Below are 19,112 nucleotides of genomic sequence, written 5' to 3'. Positions count from 1 at the left end.
ATTCCAGTGGCAGTATTTTTAAGCAGCACCAATCCATGGAAGAAAAAAACTAAAGCCCTGATTTAAACCCCACCTTGCATGCGCCAAGATTTGCCATGCTCAGTGGAGATGTGGAGCACTGAAATGCTGTGGAAAACCAAATTCCAGCCCAGGGCAGCAGGTGAAGGTGCCTCCCTGCTCTTTCCACACGGCAGCAGCTCCCAGCCAGCACAGCATGGGGCTGATCCCAACCCTCCTCGGGACTGGCTGAGCCAAGGCAGGAGTGTCCCAGCTCCCAGCTGGACCTGCTGGGCCCCTGCCAGGCTTCCAGGATGGAGGAGAATGTGTCTGTCCTCCCGGAGCCTGGACATAAACAGGAAGCAAGTGTGGAAAAATACAACAGGTTTGCTCACAGCTCTGCATCCCAGGTAAGGGGAAAAGTGCGAAAACTGCCCAGATGTGGAGGAGCTGGAGGCTCAAGGGACCAAACCTGTGGGGAGCAGTGCTGGCTGAGTGACCCAGTTAATCCCAGTGCAGGACTGGGCACAGGTGGAGCTGGGTGCCTGCAGGGCAGTGAAGAGAGGGCAGGGAGCACTCCCAAATCCCAACAGCCACAGCCTGGCTCCAGGCAATGGGAAGCAGAAAGAGGAACAGAACACTATCCAGGCAACAACTTGGTTTAAAGAATTTATTTCAGACAAAAAAACTCCCCACCAAAAAGTAGTACAAAAAGAGTAGAGACAAAGAGTGGTCATTACAAAAGTGTTCACAGATAGAAAAGACTCATCTGAGCAACCCCAGCACGGAGCCCAAGGCACGCTGGCATTGGTTGTGCACGGCCAGGGATTGTCTCAGTGAGGGAATGCAAAAGTCCTCAGCCCCCAAACTCTGCTCAGGTCCTCCTGCAGCGAGCAGGGTCAGCTCCTGGCTCCTGACCACAACATCCAGCTCACCCTTCCCATGCTGGTGCCCACGCAGTGAGCTGGGTTGCTGCTGTGTCCTCACCCCACCAGGGCCCTGATCCCTCTGTGGGCACAGCCTCAAGGACTCCCAGCCCTGAAGGATCCATCCCAACTCCACATCTCCATCAGCACCTGTGGCTGCCACCAGCCTTACACTGGGCTTCCCTCTCTCTTCTTTGGCCACCAGCCACAGCTCCAGGCCCCAGGGCTGGTACCACAGTTGGAGGGTTGGTTTCAGCCCCATCTTGGAGGAGGCAACAGCACACTGTGCAGGGTAGGTGCTGACACTCTCAGCTTTCCTGTTCTTAGTAAATGGCACCAAAATACTGCCACAGATCATAAATTCATCCCCCAAGTCCTTGTACCAGCCCTTGGAGGCCTTTAGAGTTTGGTTAAGTGGCTCAAACCATTCCCCCCACAGGTACCCACAGGCTTGTGGCAGAGTATCAGCAGTAGCTGAGCCCTCTACTTCATCCAGCCAGAAAAGGACTTTTCACTGCCTTGGGGAGCTGCAGTCCTGGTGAGCCACAGGCAAAGGGCTGCACCTGCATCGCCCCGGGGCCCAGCCCTGAGCACCATCCAAACAAACATTCTCCCATAATCCTGAGAAAGCCTCCAAGCTCCTGTTTTCCACACCAGGAGCTGACAGAAGTTTTCAGAGCACGGCACTGCAGGCAAGAGGAGAGCAATCTGGGCTCAAATTCCCTGTTCTAACCCCAAAATCCCGGGGCAGTTCCGAGCCCTGCGTGTCCTGCCTGGCTCCGCACCGCCAGCCCCTCGTGTTCTCCTACCCGCGCTGGCTCTGGGCCCGGGGACAGTCACGACAGGAGTGGCCCAGAGCTGTGAGCAGGGTCGGGGTGTCACGTGCCCGTTTCCAGACCCCAGTGCTGTGAGGGTGCAAGCTGCCATCCCCAGGGATTGTCACGCTGCCACACGCAGCCCTCTCTCAGCAGGTCATGCAGCGCGGGCGGATGCTGTCTGCCGCGGGGTTTGGATCCACCTGCAGAGCCAAGGCCAGAGTCAAAAACCTCAGCAGTGGCACGTGCCAGCCTCCAGCAGCCCCCCAGCCCAGAGGGATGCATCACCTCGGAGTAGAGCGGAGGTGGTCGGAAGCGGAATTCCTGGATGTAGGCGAAGAAGGGACCCTCCAGGATGTCCCCGAGCTCGCTGCGGCACGGAGGAGCCAGGCTCTGCTCGGCCTCTGGGCTGGACACGACTGCTGAGTACTCAGGGGGGGCTGGAGAGAAAGGAGAACCATCAGGGAATAGCAAACACTCTCCATAAATGGGGGACATTCAGGTAAAAGGGCTTCAAACCCACTACTTCCCAAAGCCTCAGTTCCCCGAGGAAGGAACCCAGGAGATTCAGCACCATAACCAAAAAATTACGTTAAAAACCAGCAAAACTGGCCCAGTAGGGAACTTTGTGTCTCACTCTCCTGATCAGAGGGTTTATCCCAGGGAGGAGATGCTCACCCTCCAGCTGCTCCGGGATGGTGCTCAGCCAGTCCAGGTTGACGCTGTACTGGCTGCTGACACTGGAGGTGCGGCTCCCGAAGGGATGCAGCGGGATGGTCCCGATGACAAGAGGCAGCTCAAGGAGCAGCTTGGACGTCCCAGGAATATCCACACAAACCTGCCGAGACAGGGAGCAGCAGGGAAGCTCAGCTTGGTGGTGTTTTCCCAATCTGGAGGGGCAGGTATCTCCCCCGAGCTGGGCAGGAGGGGATTCCTGCAGCTCCCCTCACCTTCAGGGAGTATTCCACCTGGATGATGCGGCACTGCAGGATGGACGGCCCCACGGGCGGGATCTTCAGCGCCCGGCCGTGCCACACCTCCCTCTTCCCGGCTGGAATGGGGTCCCCAGTGATGCTGGTCACCACGGACTTCTTCTGCTTCTTGGTGCCCCGGGCGATGAAGGTCTGGGTCTGGATGATGGCGGCCTTGGGCACCACGGCGCGGCTCGTGCAGTTGTCGATCTCGGCAAAGATGGGGATGACCTCACCTGCCAAAACAGACACACACACACACACGTTGGAGGAGAAGAGGCAGAGCCCAGTCCTGCCTCAAGGAATTGCTGCACAGGCCCACAGAGGGTTGGCCACGCTGTCTGACAGGGCAGGGATGGGTTCACCCAGGAGGAGCATCCCAAGGATGCACACACTAAAGCTCTCTGATTTCCTGCCAGCTCACAGTGACCCAAACCCCCTCCTCTGGGCTCTCTGAGGGTCAAGGGTCCCAGCACATGGTCTCACCTGGGGTGTAGCCTTTTCGGTCAATCTTGGCAGTCACAGACACTTGGCCACGGTTGCAGTACCAGGCACGAGCAAGTTTCTCCTTAGCACCTGCCTGGGGAGCCTGGAGAGAGGGAAATATTTAGGCTATTTAGTAACTAAGGATGAAACTCACAGCAATCACCTCCCTGGCACCAAGAACCTGCCAGGGAGCATCAGCAACTTCTCAGGTATCTGATGCAAGAAGCTGTTGCAATGCATTAAAGTTTCCAAAACCAAAGAGGCACAGCTGACCTCTGCCCAGCCCAGGTAATGCTGGAGGGCACAAGTTACAGGGGGGAAAGATTCCCTCTGGAAACCAGGCCTGCCTTGTAGTGCTGAAGGGGAGGCAGACACCCTCCCCGTGGGCTTCCTGGCTAAGTTTTGGATGTCAGAGCCCTGGGGTGGAGCAGGGGGAGCTCACCAGCAGTGCAGGGGTGTTTATGTCGATGGGTTCAATCACAGTGAACTCCTTCTTTGCTTTCTTCACTGTTGACCAGGGTCTGTGCAGCTTGGCCTTCACCCAGTAGCGCACGCTGCCGTGCTTCCCCTCAAAGGAGGTGGCCAGGGTCCTGGGCACAAGCAACAAACAGTTTTAGAAGGGTTTTGCTCAAAAAAACTCATTTTCAAGATGTCCTCTCCCCCCAAAAATGCCAACTTACTCGGGCAGCTGGAAGGTGAAGGGGAACTCGTGCTTTCCTGCCTGCAGGACAGTGGCCTCACCATTGTCTGTGGGCAAAACAGATCGAGGAGGATTAGCTCCCTCCTACAGAACTTCCTCCCCAGGCAGGTCACAGAGGTGTGCAGCACCCAGCAAGGAGCAGCACGAGGGCACAGCAGAGCTTCTGCCAGGGCTGAGCTGCAGCAGCTGTGACACAAGAGCTGGGCACTGTCTGCATTCCAGGCGTCTGCAGACGGGCACGGCCCAGGGGCAGCTCCTCGGAGAGCTGGGCAGCTTCCCCAGGTGGGCTCTGCTTCACCCTGCAGCCACCTCACCCCACAGCTCTGGAGTGAGAGCCCAGGCTGCCCAGATGGAGGGAGAGTGGCCAGCCAAGCCCCCATGCCCCTCAAGAGTTTGCAGCCCAGGGCTGAAGGGTTCATTTAGGCCAATCCTGCTGCTCAAAACAAGCTCCTGAACCTCCACTTTTCCAACACTGCTTCCCTGCCATGAGCAGCTCAGAAAAAAGGAGGAGTATTGTCCCCAGCCGAGGAGCCCTGCCCAGCAGCAGCATCCAAATGTGCACCCCAAGATTTCGGGGTGAAGCGTCTGCAGGGACCTCCACAGCCCATTTCCAGAGCTCTCAGTCCCTAAGGCACCCAAATTTCAGCTTGTTGGCGTGTCACGCACCCAGCAGCCAGGCTGTCCCCGGCACCCACACCCCTGCAGCTTTGGGGTGCCGGTGGCCCCAGGCACCCCGATTTCAGCCGGCTGGGGTGTCTGGAGCACCCAGCAGCCCAGGCTGCCCCACACCGCGCTGTTTCAGCCCCTGGGGTGCCCGGTACCCCCACCCGACCGGTGGGCGCCGCACCCCGGGGTGCCCCCGGCGCGGGGGGTGCCGTACCTGGCGGTGCCATCAGCGTGTCGCGGTGGCTCAGAAACTCCACCTGGTCGCTGTAGCTCTGCGTGTAGGCGGTGCTGGAGCCGGCGCTGCGGGACTCGGTCCAGTGGACGCGGGCGGCGCCCATGGCCCGCAGCCGCAGCGCCCCGAGCCGCGCGGCCGCCGCCAGCTCCAGCACCACGCGGCCCGACACCGCCTGCCCGGGGCTGAAGGCGGCCGGGCCGTCCCGCTCCGCGCCCTCCAGCACGATGCAGAAGCGTTTGAGGCGATCGAAAATCATGGCGCTGCTCAGCCCCGACCGGCGCGATGCGGCTCAACCCGGCTCGGCTCGGCTGAGCCCGGCTTTAAGCGGCCGGCGCGGCCGGGGGCGGCCCCGGCGGGGCGGGACGGGCCGGGCCGGGCCGGCCCCGCCGGGCTCTGCAAAACAAGGCAGGGAGCATGTGCGGATCGGCCCCTCGGCACGGGGAGCTCCGCGGGGGGGTTGGGCCGTGCCGTGCCGTGCCGTGCCGTGCCGTGCCGGTCCCAGCCGGGCTCCCCGGTTTATCCCCGTGCCGCACCGAGCCATCGCCGGGGGAGCACTGCCAGGCTCGGGGGGACGCTCCCTGTCTGCTGCCGGCCCGTTCAGTGCCCCCCAAGACTCCCTGCAGCTCCCATCCTTGGCGCCAAGCTCGTCCCTAGCTTCTGTACTTGCCCCACAAATTTCCTTTCCAGCTCCATCCTTGCCACCCAAAATTTTCCCCTCCAACTCCATCCTTGCCCCCCAAAACTCCCTTCCAGCTGCTGTTCTTGACCCTCAAAATCTCCTTCCAGCTCCCATCCTTGCCTTTCAAACTCCCTTCTAGCTCCTAACCTTGCCTCTCAAAATCCCCGTCCTTGCCTCTCAAGATCCCCGTCCTTGCCCACCAAAATCCCCAACCTTGATCTCCAAGCCCCCTCTAATTTCCATCCTTGTCCCCCAGATTTCCTCCAAGCCCCCTCCACCTCCATCCTTGTCCCCCAAATCTCCTTTGCAGCTCCCATCTGCGCACCTCAAGCTCGCTCACCAGCTTTTATCCTTGACCCCCAAAAATCCCCATCCTTGCCCCCAAAATCCACATCCTTGCCCCTCAAACTCCCCCTGCAGCTCCAATCCTGACATCCCAGCCCATCTTTGTCCAGAATCCCCATTCCCAGGGTCACAGGGCCGGGGGGGATTCCTCACTCCTTCCAGTGCCCCCAGGCCAGAGCCGAGGGCCGCACCCCACACCGACCCACATCCTTCCCTCCCCAAGAGCCGTTCCCAGGGCTCGGAACCGGCCACAGCTGGATCTGGGCTCCTGACACGCGGGGATGCCTGGGACATCACTTCACTCAGTTCTGAGAAATCGAGAACTGGCTGGAGTTCAGCTTGTGCAACCAGGGTGAGCAATCCTCTTCCCTGCGCCTGTTAACCAGGCGAGCGCCAGTTTTCCACCAGATCCTGCTGGGACTGGTGTCCCAAACTGAGTGATAAATCCCACCTGCACGGGCAGGAGCAGCTCAGGGACTCGCTCCATGCCGGTTGCTCAGCCGGGGTGAAAGTGTGGAAACTGGGAACTGGTGATTCCCAGGAGGGACATCACCACCGGCAGTGCCCTGAGGTGTTGTAAAAGGGAGGAGAGAGGAATCTGTGCCCTCCAAAAGGGTTAATAAGCCTTAGAAACTTCCACTTTGGTGATGGCTGTCATGTTTGCCGAGCACCAGAGCCCTGCACCCCCGGCAGGGCAGGGGATAAGACAGAACAGGCACTAAAAACGTTACTCAGCATTTGGCTGCCTGAGTTTTGGGGATTTTTGAGTTGCTCCCAGCCATGCCGGGCAGGACCTGCTGTGCTGAACTCGGCTGATCACAGCTACTTAAAAAATGAGCTGGGCTGAAGCCTGGCACTGCTTTAGCTGTTTCCAAGGCCGGACTGGAATTGTCTGTCTCCCTCCCCAGGGGAAGGGGGCTGTGGTTTGTTTTATGTGCACGGCCATTTGCTGCCACGGGCAAACATGAATCATAGCAAAAGCTCCGAGGGAGAGGGAAAGGAGGAAGGAAGGCACGTCACAGCACGAGCTGACTGGTGACACCGGCTCTGGGAAGGCGCCTGGTGTCCCTGCAGTGACATTAGAGGTGGGGAGGCTCTTGAGAGGGGCTGGAGCCTTGGCTGGGCCCCTCTCTTTGCTTGGCATCCCTCTCCTCCTCCTCCTCCCGGCACACACCCCTGGGCTGTGACTCAGCCCTCGCCCACGGGATTCGGATCCCTGCAAACCAAACCCAACCAAACCAAACCAAACCAACCCAAACCTCCCTCCCGTGGCAGTGCACCCAGTGCCCTCGGCTGTCCCTCATGGGGAGGGAGCACAGCCCCTCCCTGACCCCTCTGGGACCCCCACACCCAGAGGAGGGTCTCTCCTCTCTCCTGCGATCCCCAGGTGGGGAGCACAGCCAAGGGTTTTCCTTTCAGGTGCCCAAGGCAAGCCCAGCCAGGCCGGGCACAGCACTCAGGGCACCATCTCCAACTCTTCAGCCCCATCTAGAGTCCGGCCAGGCTGGAGCTGCTCCCAGCAGGAGCTGACACCCTGCCCGGCTCATGGGGGGTGCACCTTGCCTGGCCTGCTGCTGCGACCTGGTGGCTTCTCCCCACCGAGCCCGGAGTCACACGAGGCTCCGGAGAGAAGGGAATGCAGCAGGTAAATGGGTAAGGCAGCAGCCCAGGATGGGGTGAGATGGGACAACGCAGAGCCTGGCACAAGCACGTGCTCCCAGGCTGAGGAACCAGCCCCATCCCTGCCAGAATCGGGACTGCTGTGTATGGACAAGGTGGGGTCACCCCACAAAGGAAGGAGAGCTCTGATGCTGTAACTCTCCTGGATGTCTCCATGAAATAAAATGGCTTCTGGATGTTTGCCTCTCACCAGGGCAGGAAATACACCTTTGGGAAGTGCTGCAGGATCCTCGGAGAGAAAAGATCACTGCACAACAATTATTTATGTTTCCTATCCTCCCATCATCTCACGCAGAAGAGTCCAGGGCTCGCCTTTGCCCATTAACCCCCGTCTTTCCCTCTCCCCTGCTCCCTCTCTCAGATGATTACACAACACACGTTTAAAGGCCCTGCCTGAACATCCTTCTTGCACACTTTTTTCTTGTCTCTCAGCGCAGCACCCCAGTGCCAGCACTCACCACCCTGCCAGGAAACTGCAGATAAACTCAGCTGAGGGGAGAGCAGAAGGGAGGGCGCTTATCTGTGCCCGGCTTCCCTCCTCTGCACTGCCTTGTTACCATGACAAAACCTGCATTTTTTAAACACCACGCAGCCACAGCTGATCTCGTGGAGAAGCAGCAAGAAAGGAGCAGTCACAGGGACTGGCTGTCGGATGGTGGCACGTTTCTCACCAGCTGACATCAGGAAGGCCCTCACGCTGCTGTTGGGGACAGAACAGGGGACAGCAGGATCCAAAGGAAGTTATTTTGGCTGCAGGACAGCCCCTCTCTGCTGTTCATTCCCGTAAAACGCCCCGGTGATCACACGTGTCCCTCTCACAAGGCAGAAAAGGAAACTGTGTACGGACAGAGACAATAAAATGCAGGTTCTGGTGAGGCTCTGTGCCCCCCAGGCAGTCCCTGTGCAGTCAGGCTCTGCTCTCTGCTCAGCACTCCCTGTGCAGTCAGGGAGGGCAGGAGCCATCAGCTCTGAGCTGCAGGTGTGCAGGGTGCCTGTGAGGCCGAGCAGCTCCTGCAATTCCTGCAGCCCTTGGCCTTTCCCCAGATGGCTCCAGGGGCTCCTGGAGCACACAGTCCCAGCAGCAGAATCCAAAGGTGCTGGCAGCAGCTTGTGGCTTCCCTACAGACGTTCCCTGCAGGGATGGGGGGGGATAAAACTCACCCTGTCACCTCAGAGCTAATGGGACACGGACCAAGTTCTGCATGACCAAGTGCTCAGGACCTTCACTTCAGGGCAAGGCCTTAATTGTAATTTGGACACTTTGTAGAGGTGCAGCTGCCAAGGGGACATCCTTAGGCACAGCATGGAAGAGCTGCTGCCAAAAGACAGAAACAACAGAGCAGTGCAGGTGTTTGGAGCAGATGGCAGGGCACGGTTGTCCAGAAATAGAGAGAATTACCTTCCCAGTACAGTCCAGAGACAGGAACACCTCCAGGAAGCCAGCTCAGGTCCTCTTTCCATCCCTCCAGTTTATTCCTGTAACATCTACATTTGCCAAATTGGGCTGGCACCACTGTCTGGGCCACTGACATATTGAAATGCCCTCAGCCTAATTCCTACAGCCACCTCCAGGGCAGGACAGCCAGGCCACAAGGCCATGAGAAACAGGGAAAGGAGGAGGAAAAGCAACAGAGGAATGGCTGTGACACTGTTATTGGAGGGGAGGATAAAAGACATGCATGTTCCTAAGAAAAGCCAGAGTTAATGAGAGGATGGACGGTTGAGACATCCCATATCCCTCAGCTCTGGATCATTTCATCCCAAGCACACAAAGAATGGCTTGTGGCATGCAAGTGGCTTGTCCTCTTGCAGCAGATCCAAGCAACGTGCCAGCTGGGCACGCGGTCCCAGCATCAGGGACCCAATAACAAACACTGGCTGAAGCACTAAGTGCTCTTTCCACACTTGTGAACAGACACTCGTGTTTGCTCTTCCCTGTGTAAACACAACAAAAGCCACAAATCCCTGATGCTCACCAGCCCTGGCTTTGCCAGCAGCCTCCTGGAAACCAGCAGCAGAGAGAGAAACCCTTGGCCAAGGTGAGGAGAAGGGCAAAGAGCCCTGAGTGGGTCAGCAACACCCACAGGGCAGAGGTTCCTCTGAAGGGACACCTGCAGCCTGAGGAGTCCCAAACCAACACCCTGGCACACAGACCTACCCAAGGCAGTTCCAGTCCCATGCCTTGGCACACAGAGACACATCCAAGAGGGTTGCAATCCCAAGCCCTGGCACACAGACACACCTAAGGGGGTTCTAACCCCACAGCCTGGCACACAGACCCATCCAAGGAGATCCCAACCCCACAGCCTGGCACACAGACCCATCCAAGAGGGTCCCAACCCAATGCCCTGGCACACAGACCCATCCAAGATGGTTCCAATCCTGTGCCCTGGCACACAGACCCATCCAAGAGGGTCCCAAACCCATGTCCTGGTACACAGACTCACCTAAGAGGGTTCTAACCCCACAGCCTGGCACACAGACTCATCCAAGGGGGTTCCAACCCCATGTCCTGGCACACAGACCCACCCAAGGCAGTTCCAGTCCCATGTCCTGGCACACAGACCCATCCAAGGCAGTTCCAGTCCCATGTCCTGGCACACAGACCCATCCAAGGCAGTTCCAGTCCCATGTTCTGGCACACAGACCCATCCAATGGGGTCCCAGTCCCATGCCTTGGCATACAGACACATCCAAGAGGGTTGCAATCCCAAGCCCTGGCACACAGATCCATCCAATGCAGTTCCAGTCCCATGCCTTGGCACACAGACCCATCCAATTGGGTCCCAATCCCACAGCCTGGCACACATACTCACCCAAGATGGTACCAATCCCATCCCCTGGCACACATACCCACCCAAGGAGATCCCAACCCCACAGCCTGGCTCAGCCACCCACCCCGCGCCGCGGCCTTACCGGAGATGAGCTGCCGGCGGCGGTGCAGGAAGGTCTGGCAGGCTGTGTAGTCCCGGTAGACGATGTTGAGGCCGATGCTGTGGCTCTCCAGCCAGTGCACGGTGGCCAGGCCCCGGGCACACACCTCCAGCGCCCGCACGCGCAGCGCCCCGCGCAGCTCCAGCTGCACCCACCCGTGCAGCAGCTGCCCGCCGCCATGGGCCGGGCCGTCCTCCAGCCTCACCGCCAGCCTCCGCACCCGCCCCGGCGGCTGCATGTGCTGCCCACGCTGCCCACGCAGCTCCAGGAGGATGGTGCCTGCCCGCAGCTTTCCAGGGAAGGGAGGAAGAGCAAAGGCTGCACCAAAATTCCTGAGTTTATCGCGGTTCCCGGCTGGCCCCACCCTGCAGGCCTTCCCGGGGGTTGGGCTGAGCCCCTGTTTTGCAGCGAGGCTTCAGCGCTGGGCTCGTGTGCGTGACGTTGTCCTGTAGTGACGAGGGACGTGTTTTTAAACTGAGAAAAAAAGGTGCCTCCATCTTATCTCTGAGTCACAGACACTGGCGACGTGACACCGGGACGTGCTGGTGGCAGCGCTGGCAGGGAGGGGTGACACACGTGCTGGCAGATCCCACACAGCGGGCAATCCAAGAAAGCCTCTTTGGCCTGCCCGCTTCAGGCATTCCTGGGGCACTGCTGGAATGGGAGAGGAGCTCAGAAAGCAGAGGGCCTCGCTCCAAAAACCAGCTTTGCTTTCCGTGTCTGAAGGTGCACTAAAATCCACGTGAAAAAGAATGTGAATAATCACAGGGACTCCCAGCAACAGCTCTCCCAGCCAGCTGGTGCCTCCAAGGGTGATTCCAGCACTTATCTCCATGGCTGTTTCTGCAGCAGCACAGGTGGCAGTGCCACCTCAGGGTCACATCAAAGGAATGGGGCAGACCTGGAGCAGATGCAAGTCCCTGTTACTCCACCAAATGTTGCAACTGAGGTGTTTGACAACGTGCTGGCATGAGGGACTGATGGGAGTGCCTGTGTGCACTTGGAAGATGTGAGTGCACGGCTCCTTTGAAGCACGTGTGGAGCAGAGATTGTCTCGTTCCTGAAAAATAAAGAGTCAAATCCGTAAAGGGAAGCACGAGGCTCGTGGGCCCGGGCACGGCTCACACACAGAGTGAAGCAGTTGTGAAACTTCACTGGCCCCGTGCTCAGAGGGTCCCGAGGAATCAAAGCCGTGTGCATGAAAAGGCTGAGAAGAGCTTCTCAAGTGGCAGCTGTGCCACCCTGCTCGCTGAACAAACCCTAAGAGAAGGGGCTGGCCAGCCCCCGCCGATCCCTCTGGAACACACCTAGATCCCAAACAGAGTTAGTGCAAGCTCAGCAGTCAGGAAGCCCATGTGAGCGACCAGCTCAACAAAAACACAGGGCTCACCTCCAGGAAAACAGCCCGCTCATCACAACTGGCCAGAGCTGCCTCGCTGCCCTACTGTTCACTGACCTTTGGTTGCAGGCCTTGACACCAAAATCCAAACAGAAAATAAGGGAATATCCCATCCCCCACGCAGCCCTGGTGCTGCCTCTCGCCCTGTTTGATCTCCTGCCCTTTTTCTGTGCCTCCCCCTACCCCACCTGCTCCCTTCCACCCCAGAGGCACCACAGCTCCTGCCTGCTGAGGGATGTGTCACCCACGCCTTTGGGCTAATCTCTTGGTGTTTATTCTTGCTGTCACAACACCTCCTTGTGTCCTCATTCAATCTGAGAAAGAGATGTTCCCTGTGACAACACACAGCCGGGCCAAGAGCAGAGCACAGGGACGGCTCTGAGATCCCACGCCGTGTAGGCAGCTCAGAGTGCGTCAGCAGCTGCTGGAGGAGGGAGGACATCACCTTCCTCTGGGGACAGGGCCCTGCCAGGGTCCCCATGGGGACACAGCTCCCTCGGGAGTTTGCCTTTTGGATTTTTGTGGGCTTGGGTGTGAACTCGCCTCTCTGCTCAGCCCCGCAGAGGTTCTGTGCCCTGCTGGGCAGCCCCTGGGATGAACATTTCATCTGAGGAGACACAACAGCTCTCAGCTCACTGGATGGGGCTGAGAAAGGGGCCGGTGGCACCACTGAGCCTGGCAGCCCCAAGATCTGAGTGTTCTTACCTAAAGGGTCACCCCACCTGGGCAGCTGCAGCATCCTCTGTCTCCGGTACCTGGCACATGCTCAGCTTTCTCTGGAGGTAGTGCAGAGGTGTCTACCCTGCCTGGACACCTCTAGCCACGACAATTTTCCTCCTCTGATCCTCTGTGGGGGATTTCAGCCCTGTTCTACCTCCCTCCAATGCTCTCTGGCTTAGGGATTTGGTTGCCTGTCCTCCCTCTCCCTTCAAAATATTTCTCATCTATGACTCTGCTCCCACCTGAGGCTGGAGCAGACAGGGTTTGGTGCTCACAGGTCCAGCTCAAGTAGCTCAGGAGAACATTCCAAGGGTATAAACCCACTTTCCCTGTGGTTAATCCAAGCCTGTTAAGGCTGTGCCTGCTGTGGCACGTCTTTGGGGAGTCCCTCTGCTGCCTGTGTGGCACCAGCATGGCTGGTGTGGTTCTGACAGAACTTTCATCTGCTGACAGATGGAATCAAAATAAAAATTAAATTCGAGGCAGTAAATTAGGAGGCAGTCACAGATACCTGTGTGCATTTCCCCTGCTGACAGGAAAAGGCCAGTTCTGCCATCAGCACTTTGCTCAAAACCCTCACCCAAACAGAAAACAGCTCTCAGGGTGAGGAGGCAAATGAAGAAATTCACATGGCAATTATGGGAACATCACTCCATATGGTAGTTGTGGAGCTGCTCCAGAAATTTAGGGCCAAGGAAAAGACCAATTCAGCTATGATCTGTTCCATTTGTTGATTTAGCAAATCAAATGGCTTAAACGCCGATCCATGGCATGAAGGGACCTCTCTCTGAACTGCTGGACAAACAGGAGGCAGCGTCAGAGGAGGATTTTCTTAATGCCTTCCATGAGCAGCTCTAACCACATCCCTTCCTGAGGTTGCATAAGCGCAGCTTTTGATCAAAATCCTTTCCTTCCTCCCAAAAATAAATGTAAAACAACTTTTAAAAACAAATGTAGCGATGATGAAAGATCAAGACACTGATTCATGCCCCAGAAATAATTCATTTTATTCATTTTACGTAAGGAAGTAGCAAAGGGATTGACACCAGATTGCAGTGAGGTGAGTCACGAGACTGTGAGACAAGGATGTGCTGCACCAGGTGGGAAACTGCAGCATCTGAGGATACAGCAAGTGTGGAACAACAGAATCACTGAATATCTCAAGTGGGAAGGGACCCACAAGGATCTCAAGTCCAGCAGCAAAAGCTTGGCTGGGAGTGGCTCTGCTTAGTGCAGAACCTGTTTCATTAAATCAAATTGATTTATTCCAAGGATGATTTAATCAAAGGTTCTCCCCAGGGAATGGTCCCGGCCCCAAGGCTGCCAGAGCTGCAGGAGCTCCCAGGGCTGCTCAGGGTGGGGGTGTTGGGGTGGCTGTGCAGGGACAGGGGCTGGGCTGAGCATCCCTGTGGGATCCAGCTCAGGATATTCTGGGATTCTGCGATACTCGGCTATAAAAAGGCAAAATATCCAAGTAGTTCTTAGAGCTTTAATTAGCAGCAGTGTGAGTGCGACTCTGTGCCCAGCCTCTGGACCCACCGGGGCCCAGGGGAAGCGGGAGGGATCCATGTGCTGAGCACAGGTGTAGGAGGATGGAGAGAGCCCCATTTCTGTCTCCACACAGAATTTCCCCTCCCAGCACTCAGCCGGGGGCTGGGGGGTCCCTACAGGCGGCACAGGGGACGATCTCCCTGTCTCCAGGTGACGTGGAGATTGTTATGAATGAAAAGTTATCTATTTTTTTTAAGGTTGCAGAGTTAAAACAAATTGGACCAGTGCTGTTAAGTTAGCTTCATTGTTAAGAGTTCTTCTTCAATTACCTCTTAATGGTTGGCGATTAACCATTGTCCCCCTGATGCTTGCCAGGGACCCTGCAGGTACCAGGAGAATGGGAGTGGCATCAGAGCTAGTATGCAGATGAGAAATGCATTGCAACCAAATTTTGCAGTTTTCCAGGAAAAACCCTAAAAATTACGAGCCAACATAGAACTAGGTGACCTAGGTGATGTCTAAGAACAGGAGCGTAGTCCCGTGCCTGCTTATATCCTTTTTGCTTCTCACCCCAACCTAAATATGCTAACTAGAAAGAGGACCCGGGGTGTTGGACCGAAAAGGCAGAATCTTCTAATCTCCCGTGAGGACAGAATCCCCAGCTCTGCCTGCAGACCAACGGACAAAGCTGCATCATCCTCCTCATCCTCCTCCTCCGTGCCACGCCTGGGAGTAACGGCGGCGTGGGTGCGACCCGTCGATTTCTCCCCTGAGCTGATTTTTTTTAATAAGGGCATTAAAAAGGAGAAACATCTCCTGCCCATTTATTTCAGAGATCTGTGTGCATGTCAGCTCAGGACCATCGGGGCACAACGGGGGCCGGCCTGGAATCCCAGAACGGGGAAACCGGGGGTGAGAAAAGGGCTGATGGAGGATTCACTGGAGGGGTGCGGAGGCCGTGAGGGGCACGGAGAGCAGGACCCAGCCCCGGTCGGACACCAGCCCCGGTCGGACACCAGCCCCGGGCAGGCTCCGGCTGGGCCGCGGGGCAGCCAGGCCGCGTTGCCATGGCGACGGCTCCTCCTCCTTCCCGGCGTGCCCCGCGCCCGCACGTGACTTCACACCCGGAAGTGTTGCCATGGCGGCGGGCGCGCTCTGGGGGCTGGTGGCCGCGCTGGAGACACACCGGGGCCGCGACCGGGCGGTGAGTGAGGGGCGTGAGCCCCCCGGTACCGGACGGGGAGTGGAGAGGGGCTCTGAGCCCCCCGGTACCGGGCGGGGAGTGGAGAGGGGCTCTGAGCCCCCCGGTACCGGGCCGCGAGGGAGGGATTTGAGCTTTCCAGTAGCGGGCGGTGAGTGGGGTCTGAGCTCTCCGGTACCGGGACCCGGCTCTGCTGTACCGACCACCGTTAAGGGCAAGGAAGCACCGGAGGGATTCGTAAGTGCTCGGTGGGGGAAAGGAGCGACAGAAGGCGGAGGGGGCACAAACAATCCAAGTTTTCCCGGTAAATGAGGGGGTGGAAACGGGAATGGGAGTCCCGGAGCGCAGCGCAAGGGGGGTGGGTAAAGGGAAGAGAATTTGAAGAGGAAGAGGTGAATGAAAGGAAGGAGACGAGAAAGAAAGAGGGGAAAAAAGAGAGAAAAGGCTGGGCATGCCAGCACAGCTGGCGGTCGGTACCGGCGCTGAGCGGGCCGTGCCCCCGCAGCTCCGGGCGCTGTCCTACGGCTGCCAGCTGGCGGGGGCAGCGCTGCCCGGCCCCGCGGGGCTGCCCGGGGGGCTGCTGGCCGCCTCCGCCCAGCTCAGCTCCTGCCGCACCGCCCTGCGCCTCTTCGACGACCTGGCCATGCTCCGGCACAGCTGCAGCTACGGGCTGGGCCCCGAGGTGAGCGGGGCTCCCGGGGCTCCCCCACCCCGAGGTGAGCGGGGCTCCCGGGGCTCCCCCACCCCGAGGTGAGCGGGGCTGCTCCCGGGGCTCCCCCCGGGGTGAGCGAGGCTCCCGGGGCTCCCCCACCCCGAGGTGAGCGAGGCTCCCGGGGCTCCCCCACCCCGAGGTGAGCGGGGCTCCCGGGGCTCCCCCACCCCGAGGTGAGCGGGGCTCCCGGGGCTCCCCCACCCCGAGGTGAGCGTGCCCCATGTCCGTGCCGCTCCCCGCAGGGCGAGGACGCGCTGGTGCGGGGGCTCTCGGTGCTCTGCAACGTGGCCAACCAGCTGTTCTACCCCTGCGAGCACCTGGCCTGGGCCGCCGATGTGGGCGTCGTCCGCGCCGCCCCGCAGAAGTGGTGGGCGCGCAGCACGGCGCTGTGGGGCTGTGCCCTGCTGCTGGGCATCCTGCGGTACGCTGGGCACGGTGCTGCCCTGGCACCGGGCTGGGCAGAGCTGGCCGGGGGGTGATCTTCCTCGCTGGGGCTGTTAGTGCAAGAGGAATGAAGGAAAAAGTGAAACTCCTGCTGTTTGGTGCTGTAGGAGGGATAACTCTGTGCTTTTCAGATCCCTGAGGATTTTGTTCCAGTTAAGAAGAGAACTGAGCCAGCACAAGTGGTATGATTTCCTTGGTTGTAGAGCTGATCATGCAATCCCAGAGTGGTTTGGGTTGGGAGGGACCTCAAAGCCCATCCAGTGCCACCCCTGCCATGGCAGGGACACCTCCCAGTGTCCCAGGCTGCTCCCAGCCCTGTCCAGCCTGGCCTTGGGCACTGCAGGGATCCAGGGGCAGCCACAGCTGCTCTGGGAGTTCCATCCCAGCCCCTCCCAGGGAACAATTTCTCCCCAATATCACATCCAGCCCTGCCCTCTGGCAGTGGAAGCCACTCCCTATGTCCTGTCCCTCCATGCCCTTTTCCAAAGTCCTTCTCATCTCTCCTGTAACTCACCCACACCTGCCAGTTCTCACCTGCAGCCATCACAGCTCTGAGGACATGCTGGACTAATGTGGGAAATGGATTTGTAGGGAATTCTCAGTCTGACAGAAGGCTCACACTGTGCATCTGTGTGCAAACCCTGAGATAAGGAATGCTGACTTAAAAATGCCATGGAATGGGACAGACATTGCTGAGAGAGAAATGGAACTAGAAACAAGTTTCAGAGGATGGTTTTGTAAATAAGACTGGATACTTTGGAGAAATAGAACAATGAAATGTGGTAGGACCCACGATGGGTAATTTTAGATTATTGCCTTTAATGCATTTGCAGCATGGTGTGGATAAAGCTGATAGGCCAAGAAATGCTTATGATGTATTGTAATTAGGAAATAGTTAATTTCTGATTGCGATGGTGTGAATTACAACATCTGTATTGTCTCACCTTTCACATGAGACTGGAAATGGAACAAAAGTTGTTAAAACACCTCTCAGTTACCCCATCTCTGGGTCAGAAAAGGGTTCAGTCTGACAGACTGTCACTGACATCTCCTTTTCCTCCAGCAGCACTTCACCTCAGAGGCAGCAGCAGCTGAGAGCCCAGGTGAAGGCTGAGCTTCTGAGCATCCTCATGGACACAGCAGATCTCTCCAACGCAATCCACTGGCTGCCCCCAGGATTCCTCTGGGCAGGAAAGTTCCCTCCGTGGTTAGTAGGACTCCTGGGGACCATCTCCTCCCTGATTGGAATCTACCAGGCATCAAGAGGAGCAAATTCTGAAGCTGCTTAAGCCAGAAATGAGCTTCACAAGCCCAGTTTACACATGGTAAAAGTGCCTTTAGTGAGGCAGGGTTGGTGATTTCCTGGGTTGATGATTGTCCTTCCAGATATCCCACAATCAGGACTGGAATCCAGGTTCCTATTGCAGAAGGGATTGTTTGCAGCTGATAATTTTTATTGCTCTTAATCAGAGAAATAATTCAGGTGAATCCTCTGAAAATCAAGGATCTCCTACAACGGGTAAAACTGAGGGGGAAAGAGTTGCTTCCATCTGTCCCAAAAGGTAAATGCAACCTGCCAGTGCTTTCTGCCACTTACAGGAGCACAGTGGCCACGGTTCTGTCACAGAGCACTGGTGAGGGATGAATCCTGGATGGGACCCCTGTCCTGGGAGTCTCCGGGTGTTTGGGCTCAGACAGGAGCCAGCAGGGTTGTTGTTTGGTGTTGTTTGTGACCGCTGTGTTTCCTTAGAGGTGAGAAAGGCAGGAAATTGCCGCTGGACCTTCCTAGCCTGCCTTGCCCGTTTAAGGAGGAATGCTGGAAGTGGAGGCTTCCCCCAGAGCTGTGCCTTTGTGGAGTGCCACCGGGTGGAGCTCTTCCACCAGGCTCTGGCAGCCGCCGACCTTTTTTTTTTATTAAAAAAAAAAAAAAGCAGGAAATTTATTAATCACCTTTCAAAGGAGCAATCAAACCATGCCGAGGTGGGGTTTGCAGTTACAGTTCTGGGCGTTGCCAATAATAAACGACACAAACGCTTCAGAGGTGGCCTTGAGTGATCATTCCTGCTGATAACAGGGAGAAGTGCTTTATCTTTGGTTCTGGAAAGCTCCAAAGCATTAGTGGCAGCTCCACCTGTGTCACCAGCCTTCCTCCTGCCTGAGTGCCATGGAAATGCATCCTTTGCAGAGAGTTCTGCTTACTCTGCGTGTCCCTGCCCCCAGCAGGCACATGCTGCCCTTCCAGCAGCTCTGACCTTGCTTTGTGGGCTTGTTTTTGGCCTGGCACGGGGAGCTGTGTCCTGCCTGTGTTCAAAGAGCCTGGATACTCTTTATCCTTTGCCCTGTCCTTGGTGTTTATCTGGACCTTCACCCTGCAGTGTCCCCGGGCATGGATCTGTGCTGCCACACTGGCAGCATTTGCTGCAGCTCAGGTGGAGGAGACTCCTGTTGATTCTGTCCTTTCCTCAGTCCTGTGCCTGAACAGGGGGAGCTCCCAGGTCCTCTGCCTGGTGCCTGGTCCTGTCACCCACTGTGGTGGCTCCTGCTGCAGTTTAGTGGGTTTTAATAATAGATCAGATTTATTTTGTGTTCTTGACCCCATTGAATCATTCCTCCAGGACTCAGTGTACTGCTCAGCACAGGACAATCCTATTAGGTATTCATATACTATAGTATTAATACTAATACTATACAAGACAATTGTAGTTCTGCCA

At 57.4% G+C, this 19,112-nt stretch overlaps 2 protein-coding genes across 8 annotated transcripts; one reads left to right on the top strand and one right to left on the bottom strand.

Moving 5' to 3' along the window:
* Positions 1-653: 653 nt before the first annotated feature.
* ARRDC2 (arrestin domain containing 2) lies at positions 654-10,800 on the bottom strand. Of its 2 annotated transcripts, none has more exons than XM_064396316.1 (8): positions 10,417-10,800; positions 3,876-3,942; positions 3,638-3,785; positions 3,196-3,298; positions 2,689-2,945; positions 2,417-2,576; positions 2,027-2,178; positions 654-1,941 (listed from the first exon to the last, which is right to left on the bottom strand). In XM_064396316.1, exons 1-8 carry the CDS (start codon positions 10,670-10,672, stop codon positions 1,888-1,890), a joined length of 1,197 nt encoding a protein of 398 aa, XP_064252386.1. In that variant the 5' UTR covers positions 10,673-10,800; the 3' UTR covers positions 654-1,887. The 2 variants fall into 2 exon arrangements, with proteins under 2 accessions (XP_064252386.1, XP_064252385.1); XM_064396315.1 differs by lacking the exon at positions 10,417-10,800 and adding an exon at positions 4,776-5,179.
* A 4,326-nt stretch (positions 10,801-15,126) lies between these two features.
* Positions 15,127-18,439, top strand: PEX11G (peroxisomal biogenesis factor 11 gamma). Of its 6 annotated transcripts, none has more exons than XM_064396323.1 (5): positions 15,127-15,248; positions 15,751-15,961; positions 16,200-16,378; positions 16,533-16,583; positions 17,465-17,658. In XM_064396323.1, exons 1-5 carry the CDS (start codon positions 15,183-15,185, stop codon positions 17,513-17,515), a joined length of 558 nt encoding a protein of 185 aa, XP_064252393.1. In that variant the 5' UTR covers positions 15,127-15,182; the 3' UTR covers positions 17,516-17,658. The 6 variants fall into 6 exon arrangements, with proteins under 6 accessions (XP_064252393.1, XP_064252391.1, XP_064252390.1 ...); XM_064396321.1 differs by having other exon boundaries at positions 15,128-15,248; positions 15,751-15,927; positions 17,468-18,439; XM_064396320.1 differs by having other exon boundaries at positions 15,128-15,248; positions 15,751-15,927; positions 17,465-18,439.
* Positions 18,440-19,112: the final 673 nt, after the last annotated feature.

This window comes from Passer domesticus, chromosome 21, assembly GCF_036417665.1.
Source record: "Passer domesticus isolate bPasDom1 chromosome 21, bPasDom1.hap1, whole genome shotgun sequence".
NCBI lineage: Eukaryota > Metazoa > Chordata > Aves > Passeriformes > Passeridae > Passer > Passer domesticus.
This window is presented reverse-complemented; position numbering and strand designations above follow the sequence as displayed.

Bases quoted from the DNA above. Each gene is read 5' to 3' on its own strand.
- ARRDC2 (XM_064396315.1), bottom strand. From the start codon at position 5,052: ATGATTTTCGATCGCCTCAAACGCTTCTGCATCGTGCTGGAGGGCGCG. The intron at 2,577-2,688 runs GTGAGGGGAGCT...CTGTCTCGGCAG, and splicing joins AGGTGGAATACTCCCTGAAG to GTTTGTGTGGATATTCCTGG. The intron at 1,942-2,026 runs GTGATGCATCCC...TTGGCTCTGCAG, and splicing joins CACCTCCGCTCTACTCCGAG to GTGGATCCAAACCCCGCGGC.
- PEX11G (XM_064396317.1), top strand. From the start codon at position 15,183: ATGGCGGCGGGCGCGCTCTGGGGGCTGGTGGCCGCGCTGGAGACACAC. The intron at 15,962-16,164 runs GTGAGCGGGGCT...CCCCACCCCGAG, and splicing joins CGGGGCTCCCCCACCCCGAG to GTGAGCGTGCCCCATGTCCG. The intron at 16,379-16,532 runs GTACGCTGGGCA...TGTGCTTTTCAG, and splicing joins CTGCTGCTGGGCATCCTGCG to ATCCCTGAGGATTTTGTTCC.